At 47.3% G+C, this 25306-nt stretch overlaps 1 protein-coding gene across 1 annotated transcript; it reads right to left on the reverse strand.

The window, feature by feature from the left end:
• Nucleotides 1-986: 986 nt before the first annotated feature.
• On the reverse strand, nt 987-23914 carry LOC133443772 (filamin-C-like). The gene is given in 47 exon segments (XM_061720981.1): nt 987-1653; nt 1759-1980; nt 2365-2583; nt 2667-2843; nt 2941-3073; nt 3782-3897; nt 4043-4180; nt 4276-4545; nt 4628-4876; nt 4981-5103; nt 5189-5341; nt 5433-5636; nt 5744-5908; nt 6022-6195; nt 6286-6414; nt 6536-6676; nt 6772-6872; nt 6874-7210; nt 7321-7344; nt 7438-7627; nt 7708-7864; nt 8420-8543; nt 8636-8964; nt 9699-9861; nt 10686-10859; nt 11061-11658; nt 12356-12618; nt 12714-12831; nt 12920-13089; nt 13218-13308; nt 13393-13553; nt 13825-13948; nt 14155-14298; nt 14410-14523; nt 15168-15361; nt 15467-15603; nt 15695-15821; nt 15986-16123; nt 16752-16868; nt 17028-17228; nt 17344-17506; nt 17604-17681; nt 17782-17900; nt 18194-18344; nt 19377-19474; nt 20895-21143; nt 23146-23914. Coding segments are annotated over 47 exon segments (8331 nt in total). The 5' UTR covers nt 23522-23914; the 3' UTR covers nt 987-1465.
• Between the last annotated feature and the right edge of the window lie 1392 nt (nt 23915-25306).

Here is a 25306-nt window from a genome sequence, read left to right on the forward strand (position 1 = left end):
GATGGTCTGGAGTCGCTCGCTCTGTCTTGCCTCACCATGGCCCCCAGCGTCGTGTCACAGTGGAACCAGAGAAAATTAGCACCTAATTATAGGCTTCGGCTCTGTGAAGAATGGTGCCGGTGCTGGTGGAGTGTGTCACCCTGTGGAGGCTGCTTGGTTGACTCACTGTGAGACTAGAGTCTGCAGAGGACGTGCAAAGTACACACACAGGTCGTGAGGTGATTACACACACACACACACACACACACACGCAAGCACGCACGCACGCACGCACGCACACACGCAACACACACACACACACACACACACACACACACACACACACACACACACACACACACACACACACACACACACACACACCACCTCTTGGTTGCCCACCCAGTACCCATGAGGATGCTGCAACAGAAACCACTTGTGCTCCGTCTCTGCTGATCCAACAGGATTAATTACACAAACAGTGGAAGGCTGATGCCTCTGATTTCTACGCTCTGCAGGCTCCCTCGCGGTGACAACGATTTAGTTAATTTTCGCTGTGAACAATGGAGATTTTGTTTTGGTGCACTTGGTGATGTAGATGCAGATGTGAGCTTGTCTATGCTGCCATCTTGTGATTGCATCTGGACATGTGCAAGATGCAAATGAGAAGATTAGATAAATATCCTTGGCATTTTTTATTAACGCAACATCAAACCGTGCCCTTGAATTAAAGGTGAATGAAGAGCTATAGAAGATCTGGCATCTGGTGCGACCTGATTCCTAAGGAGAACGTCTCAAACCCTCACAGTCAAACTGCATAAGAGATTCAGGTCCGATGCTCAGTCGAGAGCCACTGTGATCAAGAGAAAATGTTCTGACAGCTCCCTCCACATCACAACCAGCAGTGGTTGGAAAATAGCTGCATGATGGAAACTATGAAAATCTGCCTTTCGCAAAATTAGCCGGGTGTCTCCCAGCTCTGTGTGAAATAAATTCAGTCATTTCCATTTGGAAAGTTAGCAATTGCATTTTTATTAGGTCTGCAAAGACTTACCAAAAAAAGGTTAATATAACAAAAAAATTAAAATTCTCATTCTTAAACCATACAAAACCAAATTGCATCACACTTTAATACTGTTTATATCACTCCAGCGTCTCTTAACATTCTACATGATGTCATCTGTTTACACCAAAACAGAAAAGAAGTGGGGGGGGATTTTATGGACCAGGGAAAATATCCGACTCCTAAAACAGACGGTTGCCTCGACTTCATAACATAATTTATGGAGTTAATACAAAACTTTGGCACAATGCATAATTTGCCACAGTAAAGCTGCAAGCAAACATCCTTGCAGGGCTTCATTCGAATGGAGTGCTTTCCAAAATGAGCCGAACCAGAAAAGAGGTGCCGGGGGAGCTTGAATGATGGAAAAAAAAAGAAAAGAAAAGGGAGGTGGCTTGGTGTAGGAGAGTTTTTTTTTTCTTCTTAAGGTGCACCCACTTTGAAGGGACTTCCAGGGACATTGTCATCGCCCCATTTGATGATGACGGTATAACTGCCGTTGTCCTTGACGGCGTAGGTGACATTGTAGAGCTTGTTGCCCATGTGTTTGACGTACACCTCCTCACAGGGAGCCTGGGGTCCGTGAACACCTACCATCAGCATGTTGGATCCTGGATGGAGGAACAAGAGGGGTTTTTAGAGATCGTGTTGCACCAAGTAGCCAGAACCGATTCACTCAGCGCTTTTATGTTAGATTTTCAGCTTTATAATCTCACCTGCTTTGCTGCAGTCGACCGTAAAGTTGTTTTTCTGCCCAATCAGAGCCTTGGTCAGACCTGCTCCGCGGCAGACGACCATGCTGGCGTCGGATGTCAGTTTGGTCGAGGTGGTGGAGGAGGACGCGCTGTAGGCCCCACCCATTTTGGAGGTCTTGGTGACTGTTTCAACTAAGACGGAGGAGGTCTCGTGGAGGCTGTGTCCCCCGGACAGCCTCACGCCTGCAGCAGGGGAATAAAAGAAAAAAGGGTTCTCTAAAAGTGTCATGGCTCAGATGTTACATAACACACTCAATATTGACAAAGATATGAAGAAAGCAAAGAGACTGCTGCTGAGGGGAAGAGTTCCCCTCCAAAGAAAAGTGCAAGAAAGTGCTCTGATCTCAAATAGGAAAACATTATAAAGCACCGTAAAAGAAAACAAAAGAAACTTCCAGGACCTTGGATGTGCACAACAGGCAGTTTTTATCACAAATATGCACTTAGCAGCACAAATACACAGCATATAATTTGGTAAAGCTTCATGCTTCCCCAGAGGAACATCTGCTTTATAATAAATATCTTTGTCGGTCACAGATCGGGAGAAAGAAGGAGTGATCAGCAGACCTGTGATTTTGGCTTTGAAAGGACTGCCCACTATGTGCTGTGGCCCGCCGTATTTGATGGTGATGAGATAGTTCCCGGGCGCCATTGGTGTGTAAGTGATCCTGTATCCCTCGGGACACTCCCGACAGTCCATCTTCACTTTGGACGGCCCATCGATGTTGACTGATAGAGTGCCAGAACCTGCGTTGCAGGTGTTGACCACAAACTCGGAGGGTACGCCTGAAAGGACGAGGACAGCGCTCATGTTTACACGAAGGCTCATTCGCTGCTTGAAGGATCCTGATCGTCCATCTACTACCTACCTGTGGTTCCTCCCAGCAATCCGGGCCCGTGTGCAGTCACCAGTCCTGGGTCTCCAATCAGCCCCGGATCGCCCACTCGCACGTTGAAGGGGCTTCCAGGAATATGGCATCCGTTGAACTTGACGTCTATGGAATGGACGCCATTCTCACGTGGAATAAAGCGGATTGCGCTTTTATCTGGGGAACAAAAAAAAACAAGCGGCGGATATTCAAATTTGCACTTGTGATTGACGTTTCCACACTGAGGGGCCGGTAAAGCGAAGGCGGTTCCTACCGCTGTCCAGCTCTGAGACGTAGCATTCCTCAGAGGAGCCGGACGGCGTGTGAACTTTGGCGTCCACCACACCTCGGGCGCCGTTGCGCTGCACCATGAAGGATGCCTCCTGGTTCACCTTCAAGTCCTTCTCCTGCAAAAGGAGAGAATAGGATTTTAATATGACTCCTCACACCTGAACTAGAACAGATAGAGCGTTTGGCTTGGAGAGGGAGAGAGGATCAGAGTTTTCAACGAGGCGTTTACTGCTCTTGACTTGTCGTCCACTAGCCGACAGGGAGACTGTGACACTTTAAACGCCGCTATTGCAGTTCACCTGGCTTGTAGTGGTTGAAAAATGCTTTGAAATTGGCATTTCAGTTCCCCTAAAAATACATAGATGTAGTGCGGTTGGCAGCTGCGATGGGGACAGTAAAAGCAAATAAAACATCTGTCCAGTGATGAGAGCGACGCCGCAAGCTGTTGCAGGTTGCCGTGCCGCCCGCCTCCTCTGTTCTCTCTCTCCCTGCCTCTCGGGCAGAAACACAATCACGCAGACGAGATGAGTGCCCACATAGCACAGCTTGTGTTGCCCCACATTAGCAAGGGACAGTTAATCCAGCCCTTCATCACCGGCCAGCATCACAGCGTTGCAGTCATGTACGCTGCTCCAGCTCTGGCGTTCAATTACACTTCAAGGGCATAATACTATTAGACAGAAATATCTACAGCCAATCACACTTGCCATCTGCTCTTCAGCCTTGATATTTTGCATATGTGTATGTTTTTGTGAGCATGTTTGTCCTCTGAGGTCCTGCAGATAATTAATGTGCCCGTTGCGAAGGATGTGCGCGGCCCCCACCTGAAGGCTCGTCACAGTGAGCCTGCGGGCCTCGTCTGACAGCGTAGCAATTGGAACGATGAAGGGGCTGTCAGGGATGTGCTCGTTGTTGAATTTGATTGACACCTCGTAGTCACCTGGGGAAGCAGACGTGTTATTTACTTTCAAATGAATCAAATGAACTGCGGAGGCGCGGAGGGAAATACGGGAGAGGTTAATAGCAGGGGAAGAAGATTAACAAGGCACGTTTTTTTTTATATTTGTGGGTTAAATAAGCTCTACCTGGCTCTTTCACTATGTAGGAGACACCGCAAGAGCCGTCTTTCCTGTCCTCGAAAGAGATTTCCGCCTTGCTGGGACCCTCCACTGCAATGGATAGACCGCCAGCCCCCGCCTCTCTGGTCCAGATACTAAATTCAGCTACAGGGGGGAAAACGAGGATTCATTTTAGAATATTTAACTCATGAAAACCTGGGTTTTATCCCCGAGGGGTTACGTCCACAGTGCGAACTCACAAGGTGCTCCAGCCACGCCTCTCTCCAGGCCAGGACCGCCAGCGCGGACCTTGTGCGACCCGCCTTCGCCCATGGGCCCCACGGTGAACTGGAAGGGGCTGCCGGGGACGTGCTGGCCTCTGTACTTCACGTTGACAGTGTGAGGTCCGATTTCCTGGGGGATGAAGCGAACGCTGTACGTGGCGCTCCCTCCGTCCACGATGTCGGCGTCCACTGTCTTTCCACTGGGACTGGTCACCTGAGCCGTCATGGCCTGGGAACCGCTCTCCACTGGTGCGACAGAGAGGATGTTCACACTGGGCATTCTTGGTTTGAATAGGTTTTACAAAGCGGGGTTGGTATGCGGACTCACCCTCGGGTCTGGGGGTGATGCCGGCGAAGCTGCTGAGACTCTCTCTGCCCAAGAAGTCCCCGAAGACGTCTCTGAAGGGGCTCGCCTGTCCTCCCACCTGGGTGCTCTCCTCCACACGGACCTCCCTCTTGGTCTCCCCGCCGCGGATTTTGCTGATCTCCGTGCGCTCGGTGCGGGTGTACGTGTGGCTGCTGCGCGTGAACGTCCTGGTCAGCCTCTCCTGAGCCGAAACCATCTGGAACCAGTTTCCTGCGGCAGCGAAAAGCAGTGAGGATACAAACACATGCGTGCATGAGTTTTGAGATAAACGACAGCTGCAGTCTGAGGTTTTTCTGACCATCCCCTGTACTCACCTGGGATCTTGAGGTTCAGACCACACGTGCTGCCCACCGAGGCAATAGAAGATGCCTGTCTCTTCCTGGTAATGCTCTCCTTGATCCTCCCTTCTCCGGTCACCTTCACTGTGAAAGGACTTCCTGGAGGGAGCAAACATAAAAATACACTTTAATTCGTTTTTTTACGATCTAGTTTTGTCTAATTATCAGGGTAAATTATTCTTACCTGGGATGTGCTTTTCTGCAAACTTGATGTTGACTGTGTAACTCCCAGGTTCTGTGGGGCAGTAAGTCACCCTACACGTCCCGTCCTCCACATCTTCACAGTTTATGTCCACCTTGCTTGGACCCTCGATCGACAATGCCAAACCTCCATAACCTGAGAGGAAATAGATGGATTGGCTTCGTTTTTGTTTCCTGTTTTTTGTGCCATGGAAGTCTAATGTTTTTCAGGAGTTTTTAAAGCGTACCTGCATTCCTTGTATCCACAAAAAATTCCGCCATCTCGAAAGTGTGTGCCTCAACCAGGCCTTTTCCGAACGCCTTCACTCTGCTGGCCTCGCCGATCTCGGCCTGGCCGACCATGATTTTAAAAGGGCTGTTGGCCACGTGGATGCCGTTCTTCCTGACGCTCACCTCGTGCTCGCCAACCTCCTTCGGGGTGAAGGAGATGCCTGTGAAAACAAGAAAAATATCAGTTAAATAGAGATAATACCCAACAGTGTTTCATCAAGGTTCTGTTTGTCTTTTAATTTGCATATTAGACGAAGGGCGGTCTCACCCAGGTGTCTGTTGGGTAACTTTTTGAGCAGGCAGGGCTCTTCGTTGCCCGATGGAGCTCTGATACTGGCGGTCAGAGAGCTCACATCGGTCTCTGCGATCTTCAGAGACACGTCAGCCGCCGTGCCGACATTCAGCTGCGATGTCCTCGTTATGGAGTCATCCCCTGACATGACAAAAAAAAGTCTCCACAATGATTAAATGTCCTTTTTTAAAGCAGGTTTGCAGGGAACATCAGCATAAATGAATGTCAACATGAGAGATAGACCATTTCCTCACCCATGATCTTTGCTGTAAAGGGGCTGCCAGGGATGTGCTTGTTGTCAAATTTGACAATGATGTTGTAGTCTCCCGGCGCGGTCGGCAGGTAGGACACGGTGCAGGTGCCGTCTTTGTTGTCCTTGCAGGTGATCTCCGCTTTCGAGGGACCCTCCACTGCGAGTGACAGCCCACCTGGGAGGGAGGAATACAAAGAGAGAGCTGAAAACAGCTTTTCATCAGTTTAACCAGTAGCAAAAGGCACAGCATAGCCTGTTGTTGTACCTTCTCCTGCGTTCTTGGTGACCACTGTGAAAGTGGCAGCTTTGTTGACCATGCCGTAACTCAGACCTGGACCGTAGGCCGTCACCACGCCGGTGTTCACGGCGTCCACGTAGAACTGAAGCGGGCTTCCTGTACACACACATTCATCAGCACACAGTAATTAGACTCTGACCAACATTTGAGAGGATTCGCCTAATTAAACATCGGTGAAATAAAACCCATCCAACTCTCACTGTGGTGCATTTCTGACCTGGAATGTGGTTTCCCTCATATTTGATGTCCATCTCGTGCAGGCCTCTCTCTGTGGGCTGGTACTTGATGGTGATGGTGCCATCCTTATTGTCGGTGATGTGTGGCCGGGCAGTCTTGCCAGACGGCATTCTCACCTCACCTAGAGTTTTTTTAAATGTCAGCACGGCGAAAAAATAAGATATTTCACAGGTTTATGTGTGTGTGTGTGTGTGTGTGTGTGTGTGTCGATCCCACCTGTGATTTCTCCTTGCTGCGGCATGAAAGGGACGAGGAAGTTCACGGGACGGAAGAGCGGATCCACGGTATCACGAGGAACCACGGGCTCGTTTGAGGCCTTTTAATACACGCAGAGAGGGAGAATGATTGGTTTAATACGGCCAAACATCCGAAGGAAAGCCGCGGCAGCAGGCGGTGGATACAGTTTTACTCACCACCACGTGGAAAGGGCTCTTCGGGATGTTCTGCCCCCCGAAACGAATGGTGATGGTATATTTCCCGGGTTCAGGGGCTGTGTAGTAAATGTCGAAGGTCCCGTCGTGATTCTCCACCACGTCCATGTCCAGCTCCATCCCCTGTGGAGTCAGGACCTTGCAGGTCACCTTGCCTTTCCCGGCTGCCTTGGCGTCCACTGTGATGACCGTGTCCTCGGAGGTCTGCAGCTTCTGGAGACTCGCTGTTAACGACGCAGATGGAAGAGGGACGGTACATTAAATAAAGCATAGTTCATACATTTACAGTTAAGATCTCCCTGCACTGAAGCACAGGTGGAGTTTTGTTACTCACACATGCCATGTCCTCCAACTGAAACTGCAAAATAGAAGAGCAGAGTAGTGAATACACATGTGAGGATACTGCAAACTGGTATTTCCAGCTATCACCCTGATCATATACATGTCTTACCTGTGAGAAGACATTTGCTGGCGTCCCCGGTGGGCAGGGACTGGATGCTGTACGGGGAGTAAGGAATCTCATCTCCTCCATATTTGATGGTGATCGTGTAGTGGCCCGTGGAGTCAGGCACGTAGGACACGGTGTACGTCCCATCCCGGTTGTCTTGGATGGTGGCGTTCTTCGGCTTGCCCTCTGGGTCCTGTGAATACACACGTTAAGTTTACATGAGAGAGCGGGTTCTGGTTGTGATACAGCTGTGTGAGCGGCGCCTGAACCCACCAGAATCTGCACCGTGAGCAGTCCCTCCCCGGCGTCGCGGGCATCAATGGTGAACTCGACGGGCAGGCTGGCAGATACACCCTTGGTGTCCAGACCGGGGCCGCTGGCTCGCACCTTGCTGGCGTCGTGTCCGGGTTGAGACATCACCTTGAATGGGCTGTCAGGAGGGGGACACGATGGGGAGGTTAATTGAAAAACTGAGTTATAATCAGTCTTAGACAGGACCATGGGGTAGCAGGTAGCATCTCTGCAGACCCCTCACACCCAGGACACAGTCTGTTTGAATTCCTCCCCTCTGGACGGCACTACAGAGCTCTGTACACTAAAACCTCCAGACACAAGGACAGTTTCTTCCCCCAAGCTGTTGCTCTGATGAACTCTCATCACTCATAGTCTCAGAGTAATCAATCACTGTGCAATAATAATAATAACCACAATCATATGCTGTAACAATGTACCTTTCAATAACCATGTCTACCTCATACTGCTGCACCTTTCACTTTTAAACTGTACATAAGTTAATAAGAGCTGTCATTTGTCTATCTACTGTACAGTGAGCGGAAATAACCGAGTAAAATTCCCTGTCTTGTTTGACCTGACTTGGCCAATAAACCTGATTCTGATTCTGACAAGAATAAGGCCAGTACACTTAATTCCAGTTTTAATTAAGAGATATCTGACAATGGGCCATCTGGGTGTACTTGTTCTGTACCTGTGTGGGACGTCCTGATCTGCATATTTGACTGCTACAGTGTAGGGACCGTCCTGAGCTGGGGTGTAATGGACCGTGTGGGTGCCATCACCATTGTTCTTCACTCCAACAGGCTCCACAGAACCTGGAAACAATCACACGCCACACGATTACTTCTATTAGTCAGTCAGGGCGTGTTTTCATGGATTATTTCTCCTTCGTGCAGTACATCCTCACCGGTCGGGCCGAAGAGTTTGACATCCACCGGGGCCTGTCCAGCCTGGGTGGAGTCTACGGTGAAGGTCTGGGGAACGTGGGCTCTCACGCCGGCTCCCAGACCTGGACCGAAGCACTTGACCTTGCTGGGGTCCACCGGATCCTTCACCAGGACCCGGAAAGGACTTCCAGGAATGGGCTGACCGCCGTAGTTGATGTTCACATCATAGTCTCCAGGAGTGAAGGGGACATATTCCACACTGCAGCTGCCGTCTTTGTTGTCTTTGCAGGATATTTTGGCCTCGGAGGCTCCTTCGATGGTCAGACCCAGTCCTCCGGTACCAGCGCCCCTGAAAAGAACCAACCCTCTCGTTTAACCTCTCCTTTCTCGGTTCCTCATTTGCCAAATCCACTACAGTGAGTTAATAGGTGTAAGAGAACACACCAATGGACTCTTTATCAATGCAGGATTAATTAAACTTAAAGATATTGTTGAGTTACAGACTTTATTAGTTATGTTAAAGGCAAAAGGCAGAAATATTGCCTGAAAATATACAACGTTTTTTTAAACATCCATTTGCACGAACTACTTTAAAACAAATGTGTATTCCAGTATGTGGTGCAAAATTATGGAACTCCTTAACAATTGATTTAAAGGATTGTAAAAATATTCACCAGTTCAAGAAATTGTATAAAGACAACACAATCAGACAATATGAATTTAACGGGTAAAATATATTTTGTTGCTTTTTTGTTTTTGGTGTTGTTGGTGAGTTATTGTGTATGTTTTCTTATTTGTTGTTTTGTTTTGTTTTGTTTTTTTATTATTTTCTTTTTTGGTATTATATAAGACTGTTGAACAGACGGACAGACCATCTTCATATGTATTGTTTTATTTTTTTGAGAAAGGGGCTTGTAATATAAGGCTTTCTTCTTCTTGCCCCTTTTCGATCATGGAATGGAACATGTATGTGAACTACCATTTCCATGATACGGAATAAATAAAATTGAAATTGAAAATTGAAATTGAAATTGAAATTGAAAAAAAATTGAAAATTCCCTGTTAAGCATCTCTCCTCCGTACCTGGTCTCCACGGTGAAAAAGTTAGGCTTATTGGTTATTCCTCCCTCCAGACCTGGCCCATAGGCACGCACCCGGGTTGGATCGCATCCCTCAACCACAGACACCCTGAATGGGCTCTTAGGAACCGGCGCGTCATCGAACAGCACTTCGATCAGATGAATTCCTGCACGCAAGCAGATAACATGAGTTTATTGCTTGCAGTTGCTCATCTTTTGAATGCTCTCTAAACCAGGCAAATATGTTCTGGTATTGCCTCTTGCTTTTAGTCTCGGGCCTCATGAATTCCCTTTCAGGGAGATAAACATCTGTTTATTTATAAAAAAGACACTATCTAGAGTGCAAAGTCTGTGGTGAAAGCACAAGGCGTTACATCTGTTCCTTATTCATTATTGGGTTACAGCATTTTTCTGACAGATCGCTCTCAGTGGGTCGGTATGCCACCTTCCCAGTCACAGGGCTGTGATATTCCAGCATGTATGGTGGAGCAGAAGTGCTCTGTGATCTTCTTTGCTTTGTGTTACAGGTCTCTATTAATATCTGCTGTCATTCCCTCTGTATTGCTGCATGCAGGCAGCCTTCAGCACACATACCTGCCTGGTTAAGAGCTTCTGTTCCAGAGCGCACTATTTATAAAGCAGAGCCTGTCTGCCTCATGCCTCCCTGCTCTCTGCCCCTCACATCATTGCTCGACTGCATCATCCTGTATTTATACCCCTCTCTGACTGGCGCTTTCTTTTCTTCCCCAGCTCTTCTGCTTTATTCCCAAATGGCCAACACAAGCACCTGTTAGTGATATTTTTTGTTTCCCCCGCTCTGTCTGCGTCCACTTTCTGAGCTTCCTTGTCTATGTACAAACTTCTATTTACCTGCATCAACTTCAGCTAAGGTTTTTTTTTTTAATTATGATTCTTTTTAATAAAGTTTTAGTACATTCATCCTTGTTTGACATTGAACACTGCAGAAGGAATGTCGGTGTTATGTTCCTACCGTCCTCGAAGGATGTGTACTCCACTCTGTAAGTGCCATCTCCCTTGTCAGTGATGTAGTTGTCTGTGTTGGCGCCAGAGGGGTTGATAATGCGAACCTTTACTCTGCTACCTCCAACCTTGTTGAGGGCACGGGCATCAACAATGAAGTGGGTTGTAACTTCTCTGAGGACCCCTTTAAAAAAAAAAAAAAAAGCACTTAAGGTGATTTATTGCTGGAGACTTGCATCAAACAGACTCGGTAACGCTGAGATATCGTGTATCCACACTGATGCTGCAGAGCTGCCTCAATCTTTCATCATTTCCTCAATAAAAGGACAATTCAAGCGGATTAGAAAGCAAACATTCAGTTGAAGTTTATTCTGAGTCGTGTTACCTCTGGGCTCCACTCCAGGCCCGTAGACGTGCACGCCGCTGGTGTCCACGGACGGCTCCACCTGCAGGACCTTTGGGAAGTGGGGAATCATGTGGCCGCCGTACTTGATGGTGATGGTGTGAGAGCCGTGGAAGGACGGGATGTACGTGACGGAGAAGGTCCCCTCCGCCGTCTTCTGGATGTGCACCTCGGCCTTGACGCCGGCGTCGGACACGATCTCGATGGTGAGCTCGGCGTCGCCCGCTGCGGTGCAGTCCACGGTGAAGGTGGCCGGCTCTCCCGCCTTGGCCTTCTCCAGGCCCGGCCCGCTCGCCGTCACCTTGCTGGGGTCCAAGGCGGGACGGACCGCGGCCTTGAAGGGAGACCCGGGGATGTGCTGCTCGGCAAACAGGATGTTGATGGCGTACTCGCCGGCCTCGGTGGGGAGGTAGTGAACGGAGCATGTGCCATCGCCGTTGTCCTGACACTCGATTTTGGCCTCACAGGGACCCTCCACTGTCAAACCCAGTCCGCCGGCGCCAGCTCCCTTTGTGTCAATGGTGAATGGAGCTGGTTTACCCACAATGCCGCCCTTCAGGCCCGGGCCGTAAGCTCTCACCTGCAACGTAGCAGTCAAATCAGTTATTCACTCATGCTTTTTTGATTTTATTTTATTTTGAGGCCTGCTCACAGTAGTAACGGACAATAACAACAAGATGTGCAATATCTGTCTACCTCATAAACCTACCAGCTTTCTTTTTGCACTGTTTTTCTTTCTTTCTCGTACTGCACTACTTTTATCTTCATTCCACTGTATGCTGTTTATATTTTGTAATAATATATATTTTTTGCCTTTTTAACCCTTTTGCTGCATGTTGTGTGTACTGCTGCTGCATAAAAATTAATTTTCCCACTGAGGGAGGAATAAAGGACAATCTAATCTAATCTAATATTGGCATAGAATTGTCAAATTGGTTTAATTCACCGTACAAATTGTTACAAATTACATTTGTAATACTGTATTTGACCCGGTCTTTGACCGTATAGAAACATAATTCTTGCCATTGTAAGAATGAAATGTGTACCTGCTGTACTCTACTGCCCTTACTTAATAACAACTTGTGCTTTTTATTATTTTACCTATTTTCTTATAATTTTATTTCATTTTATTTGTTATTTACTGCTTACTTGTGTCTTGCCGCTTTTAATGTTGATGTAAAGCACTTTGAATTACCTTGTGTTGAATTGTGCTATACAAATAAACTTGCCTTGCCTAATGAGCTACAGCTTTACATGCAGCTGTCTGGACGTCTTACCTTGGAAGAATCCGCTGGCATGACTGCCTCCAACCCGAAGGGGCTTCCCATAACAGGGTTCCCATCGTAGCTGACATCCACCTTGTACTGTCCCTCCTCCGGGGGGATGTACTTCACACCGTGAGTGCCCGAGGCCTGATCCGACTCCATCTTGCAGGGAATTGGCCGACCAGAGGGAGATGTCATCTTCACACCTACGTTGCCCTGCCCACCCGCGCCCTTGGTGTTAACCGTGAATTCCTGATCCTTTCCAACCTCCACTTCTGCGAGGGAAATAACAGTGAATACTCATCAATTCCAGCTCACGATTTCCAGCGTGTTTGCACAGAGGCAGGGCGGTCGTGTTGTTGTGACTTACTGGTGTCCAACCCCTCCACCTTCACCTTTCCCAAATCCATCGCTGGCGCCACCGTAATGTGGAAGGGGCTCTTGGGAATGGGATCTCCTCCGTGAGTCACAGAAATGGCCATGTTGCCCTGAAAAAGCACCGGGGGAACGGTGAGTACTTATATGGGGCAAAATTGTGGATAATGTCACACCTAAAACGGAGGCCCGCCCGCGTACCTGCTGGACAGCCGTGTATTTGACGGTGTAGGAGTAATCGTGGTTATCGATGATCTCAAAGTCACGAACCGCTTCTCCGGTACCCGATGCTTTAAAATGCACCTCAGGCTTGGCCTTTCCAGCTCCCTTTGTGTAGATGGTGAAGTGGGTTGGAGTGCCCACTTCCACACCTGAAACACATGCATCTTGTCAGCACTGCCAGAACCAGCCAGATCCTACCATTTGTGTGACACCAAAGTGTTGGAATGTAATTGAGAGTGAATGCGCTGGAGAATAAAACCGGCGAAGCTTTTTGCACCTGTCTTGTTGAGTCCGGGCCCCTCTGCTCTCACTTTGCCGGCGTCGTGGGAAGGATCCACCTTCACCTTGAATGGACTGACTGGAATTTCCTGAAAAAGCAGAAAGGCTCAGCATAAAAAGATCTGTCATCCGGCGGACAGCGTAACACACCCCGATCCTGCCTCCAGTTTTACCTGCTCAGCAAACAGCACCATGATGGTGTATTTGCCCGCACCGGGGGGAGTGTACTTGACAGTGAAGGTGTCATTGTCATTCTTGATGATGTCAAAGTCGATGTCAGTCTCCGTGGGACCGACCACCCCCGGGGCACACTTGATTCCGATGCTGATGTCTCCTAATGGTGCATAAGAATAAGCCCGGTTCACGTAGGTTATTCAAGAGTAGATGATCTGCATACATTAAAGCTATCGCTCCGTCGCCTGGAGCCTGATTTTAAGTACGACTATGCATTTCAAATATCACTGCAGCTCAGCCTCGCTTTCACCTGGTCTTTTTTCCTTTTTCTTTTCAATTTTTTACATTCACAGCATGTAGTGCATTATTTGTTCAGCCAAACTCTGGAGTGTTTTGGTAACCACTCACATTATCTATTCATGCAGCCTCACCTTGACCAGCCTCCCCGCAGTCCACAGTGAAGTATGTTGGCTCGTTCGCTTTGAGCCCCGTCTTCTCCACTCCTGGCCCATAGACCTTGACTTTGTCGGGATGAGAGCCCTCTCCAACCATCACCTGGTGAATGTGCAGTGTACTTGAAGCATTAGTAACAGCTTCAGTTTCCTTTCTTTGTATTAAGAGAAGTGCCATCGGATTATATTGCCATAATTTAAGTACTGTACATCCGTGTGTGTGTGTGTGTGTGTGAGAGAGAGAGAGAGAGAGAGAGAGAGAGAGAGAGAGAGAGAGAGAGGGAGGGTTTGGCAGTACGTCCGTCTTACCCTGAAGGGGCTGTTGGGCACATTGACCTCCCCCCAGGTGATGATGATGGTGTGTTTAATGGCTTTGATGGGAGTGTATGTACACACAAATGTGCCGTCTCCTCTGTCAGCGATCTTGATGTTGATGGTGCAACCTTCAGCATCCTTATTGAATACAAAGTCCTGTCAGTTCTGATCCGTGCAGCCTCATCCAATATGAATGATGCATTCGTATGAATAAACAATGAAGAGTCCGCACACTTGTACACGCCATACCTGAGCGTAGATCTTGAGGTGACCCTTACCAGCCATGCTGGCATCGATGGTGAATTCAGTGGGTTTATTGATGATGACGCCAGTCGGCTTCAGGCCTGGCCCGTAGGCTTTCACCTGGAAATGTTTAGAATATTAATAAAACCGAGGTTCGTGATTAGGGCTGGGCGATAAGGACCAAAAGTCATATCTCGATATTTTCTAGCTGAATGGCGATACTCGATATATATCGATATTTTTTCTGTGCCATAATTGGGGTTTCCCCCAAAGCATTATAGCATAGCATCTCTGTTAGCTTCATTTTTTACCTTTATTAACAGAGGTCTACACAATATCAAAATGTATAAAACAAATGAAATAAAAATAAACTGCCTGCATATATAGAATAAAAATGCTTCTTGAATAAAATAAAACAAATATCCCTTTCCTGCATAACAATTAAATTAAAATACACTGTGCAATTAATACAATGTAGACAGTAACAGGCAGACTTTTCCACTGAGGTTGACAGTTGTGCAAATAACAAAACATTTGTGCAAATTTCAAATAAAACATTCAAGTCAATTTGTCACAAAATAAGCTATATCAAAATAAAAAAAAATAAAAATATATATATATATTTTTTTTTTTTTTTTTAAATCGATATAAACGATATTGTCTCATATCGCGTTTGAAAATATATTGATATATATTAAAATCTCGATATATGGCCCAGCCCTATTCGTGGTGACGTATCTTTAAACAAATCTAGCAGTACTTACCTTCTCAGGGAACGCGTCATTGTCAGCAGGGAGGATGGTGGCTATGAAGGGACTGTCCTTGATGTCTTCATCGTCGCAGATCACATGGACGGCGTATTCACCGGGCTCGGTGGGCCAGTACCGGACGTCACAGGAGCCATCGCCCTTATCGTCACACTCAATTTTAGCCTGCGATGGGCCTTCGATGGAGAAGCCTGAGCAAATGTAGCGGCCCCATATTCAGAATTCAGTATTTTCAGATGAAAATACATGAAAAGCGTTCCCTTTTTCAGAGCTTGCACCACTTGCACACATCTCACCCAGAGTTCCGACTTCGGTGCCGATCGCCTCGACGACAAAGTCAGCAGATTTCCCCACCATGCCGGTCTTCAGACCCGGACCCCAGGCCCGGACCTTCTGAAAACCAGCTTCTGCAGCCACCTCCACTTCAAAGGGGCTGGAGCGACACATTCATGCACAACAATATCACTGGGCGTGCTTTTAACTGCGACTTTTAAAGAAGAGCTGGTGGCATGCGAAGACCCTACCTGCGTTGGATGGGCTGGCCGCCCCAGGTGATGCTGACTGTGTATTTACCAGGTTTAAGGGGGTAATATTCACACTCAAACACACCATTCCCCACATCTTTTACTTTAACTTGCTCCTCGGCTCCAGCTGAGAATGAAAAATGCCATTAGCTAGATTATTATAACGTCAGAAGTTTCCTGTGCATTATTTGAGTGTAACCTGCACACACAGTCCAAACAATAGAAATCATTTCTAAACTGAACAAGGAGAAGACAGACATTATGCAGAGAAGAGAGAGCCGTCTGACTCACTTGGTCCTTTGACTGAGACATTCAGTTCACCGCTGCCAGCTCCTTTGGTGAAAACTTTGAAGTCTGCCACTTCCTTTACTCTCACACCTTTAGGCTGAAGACCTCTGCCAGTAGCTCTGCACGCATTGGGGTTTATTGCTGAAAAGAATAACAGTAAATGTAAAAGAGGGGTCTATTTCACAGAGCGGCAAGCTGAGAGTAGCCGGCAGATGACAGGCATGCTAATGACAAATTCCCATTCACATTCAGATTCCTGAAATGCTGACAGACAAAACCTGCAAATGAGAAATTATATTTTTTTTCCTTGCATACCACATTGCACAAAGAGCACAATGCTGAAGAAGATACCAACACATTGCAATGCATTCAAGGCACATCTGACAACATTTCAGTCTGTCACCGAAATGTTGAAGGCAGGCTTTACACCGGATGCTGGCTGATGCACATTTCGACACGATAAAAACAGCGCAAGCAAACATATTTAACGGAAAACAAAAACAAAATGCAGGAACTGACAGGAATGCAGTCTGGGACAACCTATGAGCTATTTGTGCAACATTGCATCTTCTGTCTCTCTGAATGTAACTAGAACCATCAAGCAGCCGGAGGACGGAGCAGGCGGCCGAGCAGGCGGCCGAGCAGCGTGGCACTGCGTTTCAGGGAAAGCACAAAGGGACATCGGCACGGTCTGGCGTAGGAGGGATGGCGCTGGGGTAGGGCCGACTAAACAATAGCCAAAAGCTCCTCCCATCAGACATATACTAACTTGGACGGCCAGGTTTTTGGGGGGGAGCCCTCGCTCCACCCTTGGCTCCAGGTGGGGTGCGCACTGACTGAGGAGCTATCTGCATTGGAGCTCCCGCAGGAGGAGCAACAGCTGGAGCTACAAATGACAGACAGCAAGGGTTACGGTCTGTTCAGGGCGGCTGTTCTCGGGGTAAATGAAGATGACTGCAGATTGTGATGGACAGATCACCCTGGAAGCAACGGCAAGAAATCCAATTTGTGTGACGGTAATTTACTACACGGACAGATGGCTCACCCTCTGCGATGTTGACACTGAAAGGGCTCTTGGGGATCTCTTGTCCTGCAAACAACACGTGGATGGTGTGAGGGCCCTCCAGCACGGGGTGGTAAGTGCAGCGGAAGACGCTGTCGCCCCTGTTCTCCAGGACGAGCTCCACCGTGTCCTTTTTGCCCTGAGGATCGACGATGACCACGCTAACGTCACCGTTTCCAGCACCTGAGGGGAAAATAACCGCTTAACTTTGTGTAATTCTGATTGAAAATCTGGATTTTGTTCCATCAGTCTGATTGATCACACCAAATTTTTAAACTGGTTGCGTTTCTGTTCATACCAGCCGTGTAGATGTCAAAGTAGGTGGGTTTGTTGGCCACGTTGCCCGTGGCGTCCAGACCTGGACCCCTGGCGTGGACTTTGCGTGGATCGCCGAGATCCTTGGCAACATTTACAGTGTAGGGACTTTTGTCAATGTCCTGACCTGCAAACAGCACCTTCACCTGAAGATGACAAAAGAGGACCAAACTTGAGACACCTTTTTTTTTTTTAAACAAAGCAATTTTGCTATGTTGCACCAAATAAGCAAACTGTTCTGACCTTGTGGACGCCTTCAACTTTAGGGACATATGTGACTGTGTAGGTTCCGATCTTCTCTTTGCTGGGTTTAACTTTAGCCTGCAGAATAACAGGTCAGAGTGGGAGGGGTTAACCAGCGACAGCAGAACGAGGGCTTTGCATTAAAAAACAACCTTTGTGACGAGCTTTTATGACTTGCCTCCTCCTTGTGTCCTTCAGGATCCTCCACAAACACCAGCACTTCACCGTTGCCGGCCTCCAGAGTTTCCACGGTGAACACGGCTGGTTGCATGACTTTGTTGCCATGAGGCTCAATGCCTGTCAGAATGCAGAGACGTATGTGTATATGGAAGGTATGTGATATTTAGGGAAGCATGAAACAATACACTGTACCAACATTGTAATTCTGTTGGGTTTGTATTTACATACAAAAAGGTCATGTGCATTTAAAAAATTTAGAAATTTATAACAAAATTTCTGTAAATAAAAATAATTTGCTGATATATTTTCAGCAGTAATGCCTGATGTCACTGCGTTGATATTCGGGACTGAGAAGGTAAAGAAGATTCTGTGTTTCTATGAACTGCTGGCGCGGATGCTGGGCTGCCTACCTGGTCCGTAGGCCTTCGCCTTGTCTGGAAAAAGCTGCTTGGGTTTAAGAGGAGCCCCAGGCTTCAGTTTCGCCTTGGGGAACTGAGACAAGTACGTCATCACTGAGTGTTCATCCACATCTGGGTCCACGATTTCCTCAGGGGCAATCACCTACAGCACAGAGTGTTTCAGTGGTTTGAGAATGGAAAAAAAACACCCAGAAAACCCTGAATAATTCTTAAATAAAGCACAGTCATTTGCAACTAGGATATGGATTAGTCTTTCTGTAATTTTGGTTTATTAAGTATCGTGCAGTGGGATGAAACTTGGAATAAAAGTGTTTGTTCCTTCCACTTCTACTCCTTTCTCTCTTAAATCACTTGTTTGCCTGTCAATCCCACCATGGCACAAAGCTGTGCTTCACAATGGTTATATTTAACCCCAGGGCAGCAGGGTTAAGCCAGTTGGGGGAATCGGGGGGGTGGGTTATCCTGTGCCAGACCTCTCCCTCATCTCCTTAACACCACCACACTGGATTCCAGCCTCCAGGGCCTGCAGAGCCGTGACATACACCCCCGGCTATCTTGCCAGAGCTAAGCTTCCCGGAGAAGAGCTAGTCCTGTGTCTAAGACAAACAAGTAAACAGCCTGCGTGGTGCGCGGCATAAAACACAGAGTCAAAAGGGACTGGAAAACATTGCACACTCGCTCTGTTAACATTGTTATTCTGATGAGCGCACGCATATTTACACCCTTGTTTCAGGCGCTGGCTCAGAAGGTGTTAAGAAATCTCACAGCCCCCACGAATTCTACCAAATACAACTCCAACACACTCTCTTCTTGAGAGATACGATAAAGAAAAAAAAAGATGGAAATATAAGAGGTGAGCTGGGTAATAAATATTTCATTTCACCCTCCAGTATGGTTTCCCTGGGAAAAGCCAGGGCTCCCTCTCACACATAAGGCTGCTTCTTCTTTTTCAATTCTGTGTTTCTCACAACGTGTGAGGGAGAGTTTGTTTGCATGTATAAATAAGGACTACTTTGGCTCGATTTGGGTTTACTCATCTGATGAGTATTAACCATCAGAGAATGGACCAAAACAAAGGGTGTTTTTGTTGGTTGTGGTGCGTAATGAGATTATTGTCGAGCCGCTCAACAGTAAACATTGATACTTTGTGACTGACGTCTGTGCTGGACCTTACCTGCGGCACACCCAGCCAGTCGTCAGCCTGTTGCATGGCTTCCCTGGCATTCTCCACGGGCTGGTTGGGGTCCCAGTCCGCCCAGTCGGGACACAAACCTACGGGAATGCAAGAGGGCAATTAGACAATTGTGCAATGTAGGCGGGGGCTATGCTGCAGTTGCTATAATAAGACCACTTAGGCTGTCACTACTATCTCTGCAACGCTTCTGACTACAAGAGTCCGTGACCATACCGCCACCGCTCAGCCGCTGCCTGTATGTGTGACAATGAATGTCTCTATCGACTGCTCACAAGAGGCTGCTTGGACTGGCGCTGCGGCGCTTTCACTGCAGCTGAGGCTCGCCTGCTCCATGCTGCTAATGCCTAAATTGGATTAGTGTTGGCAATGGAGTGGCCTCTCACTCAAATGGCTCAATGCAAGCACACCACAGAATACATTTATGCGATCAATAAAGACATAGGACCTCTGAATAAACAGGGCTGATTTTGCATGCAATGAAATGGAGGGAAGGAGTGTGCAGGGACTGTGGAGGATACGGCTCTGTTAGCCTGTCATCTGGGGAGGAGGGAAAGCATATCTGCAGTTCAATATCACTGGAAAGTAGCAACAAAAGAGACGTCTACACGCTTCATGTTATAGCCAAATCTGAATATGCAAAACAAACACTGTCTCCATGTGCCTCGGCCTCTGAACTAAATCAGAGCCTCTGTTTCAAAACGGCACTAGTTCAGCTCTGATGCTTCTTACTAATGAAGCAGCGCGGCCTTGTACGGTCAGAGTCGCAGCAGTGTCTGCAAGATGCAGCTCCTCAGATCGATGGCTCGTATAAACACAGTCAAACATGGTGTTGGGCTCCTGCCTCCCCCCCAGCTTTAGCTACGAGGAGCACGGCTAGCAGAGGACTCTCGGCTTCATCGTTGAGAGCAGACGCCTCAACGGGCGGATTACTAAAATAGTGTCCTTGTGGGTCTCTGGATCTGTGGCTCGGGCCACCTCCCTATGACAGATTACTCTGCAGTTTGATGCATGGCCAAGCGACCCCCTCCACCCATAATGGAAGAAGAGGAATGGTGCCCAAATTTGGGGTTGCTGAGCAGCGGGGAGGCTATAAACACTAAAGCCAGGCTTGGGCCTCTGGGCCTGAAACAGCGAGAGCGAATGCTTCCATCAGTGTGGGACAGCTGGCGTGGACGTCCTCTGGCCACCAGCAACACACATTACCTGCTCTCCAGAGACGCGTCACGCTGGCCGATGTCTGAATCTGGACATGTGATTGTCTGGTCATGTGTGCTTGAAAGACAGAGCTGAAAAGATCCCTCGACGAGGAAACTCTCCCCCCCCCGAGAAAGCGATCATGTTACAGACATTCTGATGGACCCCCGACATCCATAGCAACCGAGGAAAGCCACCACCCACCGTACAACACGCCTGTCAACAGGCCCTGCACATATTCTGACTCAGCACCCAACGCCGCACAGCCTTCAGAGTTAGCTGACACCGCCGCGGGCCTCTTACCGGGGGCGCAGTTGTCGACCAGAGCCCCCAGGGCTTTTCCATCCCGCCAGTCACGGTTGAAGTTGTTGATGGGCAGCTGGGGCACTTTGTTCTGTATCCAGCCCAACAAGCGCTGTTTGGGGGTCAACTTCTTCTTCTCCTCGTCGTCGTCATCGTCCCACATGGGCATGGAGATGGAGTAGTGGAGGATGAGGGTCCAGATGAGACCCAGGATCAGCTTCAGATTCCCATCCACTATGGCTTTGCTGTCTGCAGTCGGGGAACAGAGGGAACATGGTTCAAACTCACAGACTCGTATAACACACTGGCTCGTTTATGAGTTATCTGTAATGTCCTTCTGATTGGTGCTTATATCATTAATAACTAAGATGTGATGTATGCAAATGGACATCCTGGGTAGAAATACAAATGACGATGAATGATTTTGGATAACGACCCAACGCTCCTTCCTCTCAGGCAGCTGTCCAGCTGAGACCCCGGCCAATCTGTCATCCAGTCACAATGGCCTTCTGAAGACAGTGACAGCTGAGGACGTTGCGCAAACGGATCCCTGGCTGCCTGAATACCTCTTGGATTTCAATTACCTCCTAAACTTGTGGCGCGGGAGTGTGATAAATCAAATAAGAGGAGATTAGTCTCATTGACAGAGAACGCGCTGCTCAGTTCCCGAAGTTCTCAGAGGAAAAGTTTTTCAAACAAGCTTATTAAGATCCACTCCAATTTTGAAATTTAGCCATTAAACTGAAATATATAACCTCAGAGGAGGGGTAGACTTTAATAGTTCATGGGCTAATCTCGTGCAATTCAGTAGAGTTAATTCAAATTTGAGTTTTAATAATGCAGGGACTTCAGTGCTGGTTGTTTATCACAAGACTGTTTTACTGAGCGCCGTTTCTCTTTCCGCAGACCAGCACGGCCTGCCGGAGGGTAAAATTCAATGTGTCACTGCTTGACTGGTGCAGGCAGGTGGCACAATGTCTGTCCAGCATTAAAGGCAACTGTGTGTTCAAAGAGACGTCCATCAGATGGTATCTGGTTACACAGTGTGACACATGTGCGACTGGTGAGTCTATTCATCGTCCTCGCTGTAACGAGGCCCAGACACTATCTTCACAGAGCTTCCTTGACCCACAGGAGCTGCAGGCGGCGAGTAGGTGCCGGGAAGGAAAATGCCAGAACTTTTATATTATCACACCCTGTTTCTGTCACAGCAGTCTGACCCAGTGTGTGTGTGTGTGTGTGTGTGTGTCTGTGTGTGTCTACAGCTTCAACAGCTGACACACACATAGGATATTAAGCCCTGAACTCATTAACCAAGACACGCGGCCGCTGAGGTGTTATCTCTGATGCCGACCTGTGGCCTTCTGTGATAAGCAGGACGGCTTTAGACTGGATACTGTCATTTAGAGTTAGCCCCACTGTCAGCACATATGGAAATAAAACACACACAACGTGCTTTTCCAGTGGCGCTTGGATGGCCCAATGCGGCCTTCGCAGTCCAGCGACCAAAACCTCAGGCCTGGCAGGAATTTCACTCAGCCGTGTGATCGGATAATTAGATGTCCAAAACAGAAAACTGCCCAACTCGAACTATTCCCTAGGTCTAAAGGTTCATTTCTAAAAAGTGACATTCAGGTCTCTCTGTATGAGAGGTGCTTTTATGATTTATGGGGAATAAAAATCCACAAATCCATCACAAGTTAATAGAAATGCTTCTGCGTAGTTACTGTGGCCTGATGTCTAAATGATGGCTTTGGACAGAAAAAGCACCTCACTGAGCTGTGGAGAAAGAAATGTGTGCATGCACGTGGGTGTGTCTGTGTGTGTGTGTCTGTGTCTGTGTGTGTGTGTGTGTGTGTGTGTGACTGTTTCTATCATAAATAAATTGGCTGATTCTCATTAACATGGTCCTCCTGAATTTCCAGCCCATAATTTGCACCCCTGCAGGGGAGCGTGTCAGTTAAAGGGCTGCTTTAGGTGCTGGCGCTGACCCAGCGCAGTGACCTCAGTGACACTTCTGCACCAACTTTCCAATAATCTATTAACCCCCAACTTTTCAGAGTCCTATCATCCTGCTGAATCAAACCTGGCACTTCAGCAGTCCGAAGGACAAAGTGCATGTTTTTGTTGTGAGACAAATGTGACAATGATCTAAATATAGTCTCTTTAGGGTCTAGACTAGAGAGACTTTCAGCTCCATTGTTGTAAAGGTTTATACTTTACCATTCATGTTAAGCACTGACTCACTCACCTATTGAGACCAGCTTGATGTGTTCTCTCTCCAGGAACTCCAGGGCCACAGAAACATTCTCCAGCTTCATCTGACGGAAGTTGGGTCTGGTGTGGTGCTTTCTGTACATTTTCTTCTGGCTCAGTACTTCCAAGAGTGAAATCAGCTTCAGCCCATCACTAAAATCCTTCTGCAGGTTGGTGACGGTCTTGTTGACGCACTTGAGGTGCTCGTTGCACCAGCGGGTGAAGGTGTTCTGCTGGATCTTCTTCCACGGCGCGTCCTCGGCCAGGTCCTTCTCCGTGGCCGGCATCTCGTCGTCCTCCTCGTCCCCGAAGTCGTTGCCCTGGTAGTACTGCGAGGACAGCTGCTCGTCGCCGTAGTTGTTGCTCATCATGACGGCGTTTTCCTGCTCCACTTTTATACCTGGATGGCACTGGCGTGTGTTTTTGGAGCTGGTGCGCGCAACAGCGCAGGAAACTTTTAGCAGGTCGGTGGCAAGACGCGCGCTCCCGCTGGAGGAAAAGTTCAGACTTGAGATGAGTTTTTTAAAAGAGTCTTCTGGACAGTCTTCGGACCAACTTGTGAAAGGACCGCTGGTGTCAAAGCAGTGATGGATTAAATGATCCGATTTCCAGCGGCTCGTCCCGTCCTTCTTCTTTCTTTTTTTTAATTGGCACCCTCCTGATAAGTCGCTCCTCTTTGATATGACAGAAGATTTGTGGAGTTGCTTGGCAGTTGAGTTGGAGCAGCACTGCTGCGGTTGACTGTGTTAAAACTTGAATGTAGACAGAGGAGGGAGATGGGTTTATAAAGGACCCCCGGGCCACGTCACTGCGCGTCTGTGATCATAGTCTATTTGTTAATCCATTAGGGTAGCAGGAGTCGGGGTCGGTTTACTGGGAGGATGGGGCAGGGGATTGGTCAGACCCCCGACGCAACAGTTGTGGCATGCATCTTATTTTTAGGCGCTCCTATTTGGGCGTCTGGTGCCGGGAGCGACCGATTGTTGTAAATGTGTGTCATGAACCTCTGAGCTAAGAGAAGAAAGTGAAACATAGAGAGACGCCCTGGCCCACGCACTTTTTTCTTTTTTTTTTCTTATAGTCATTTTAGATTGAAATGGTCTTAAATGTAGGAATCCCCAGTTAAAATCGTCTGAGGCCTCAAAGAGCAGTATTAGTGACGTCAGCATGTGACGACACCGTTTTGGGTGTGTTTAATAGTTATCTGGCACCAAACAGCCAAATGCATTTGTGTGTAGAAAAGCAAAGCAAAGCTCCAGGAAAGTTATGTGATGATGTTTTACCATTGATTTTAAAATATACACTCATGTGAAAAGTTTTTTATTTTTATTTTATTATTTTTTCATTGTCTTTTTTTCTTCTGTGCATGATGCTTTTCTTTCTTTTTTAGCTACTTTTATTATGGTGATTGTGTTTGTTTTTTTTCATTTACTTTTTTTTCTTTTCTACTGTGCTTGATGCCTTTCGTTTTAGCCACTTTTATTATTGACTCACTTGTCTTTTAATTACTTTTATATTGACATACTTTTATATGTCAAGAAGAAGGATATACACTGTATATATGTATTATTGTTGTTATTATTATTATTATTGTTATTGCTACTATTATTCTTTTATATATCGGATACTCTTATATTGCAAGAAGGGGCCGGACTAGATAAGCATTTGCTTCTTCCTGTCCCTTCTTGAACAAAACTGGTTGTGCTTTATTATTGTTGTTGATGTATGGTGTTTTTTTTTTTTATTGTTTTGTTCAAGATGAATAAAGATCAAAAGGTTAAAACTCACTGTTTCCCTTTTTCTACATTTTTCTATGAAGACATAAGAGAAATCATTGTCACTAGTGGATATTACTATTTGGAAACAGCCCAAAAAAAACTCAACAAAACAAATCATGTGAGGAACACTAAGTTTCCCCTTGACTCTATGGCTTGTAGATCCACCTTTTAACAAAATAAGTTGAAACTGTAATTTCCTGAATTACTTCATTGCTTTCTGTCATCACCAGGAGGACATTTTTGTCCATTCCTCTAAAGTAATGGTTTCAGTTGGGTCCAGGTCTGGATTTGAAATCACCCATTACAAAACTTTGATTATTCCCTTTATCAGCCTATGTGCAGCGCTGCGTTGCTGGTGTTCTTTAAATTTTCCAATTT

Source organism: Cololabis saira, chromosome 5 (assembly GCF_033807715.1).
Source record: "Cololabis saira isolate AMF1-May2022 chromosome 5, fColSai1.1, whole genome shotgun sequence".
Classification (NCBI taxonomy): domain Eukaryota; kingdom Metazoa; phylum Chordata; class Actinopteri; order Beloniformes; family Belonidae; genus Cololabis; species Cololabis saira.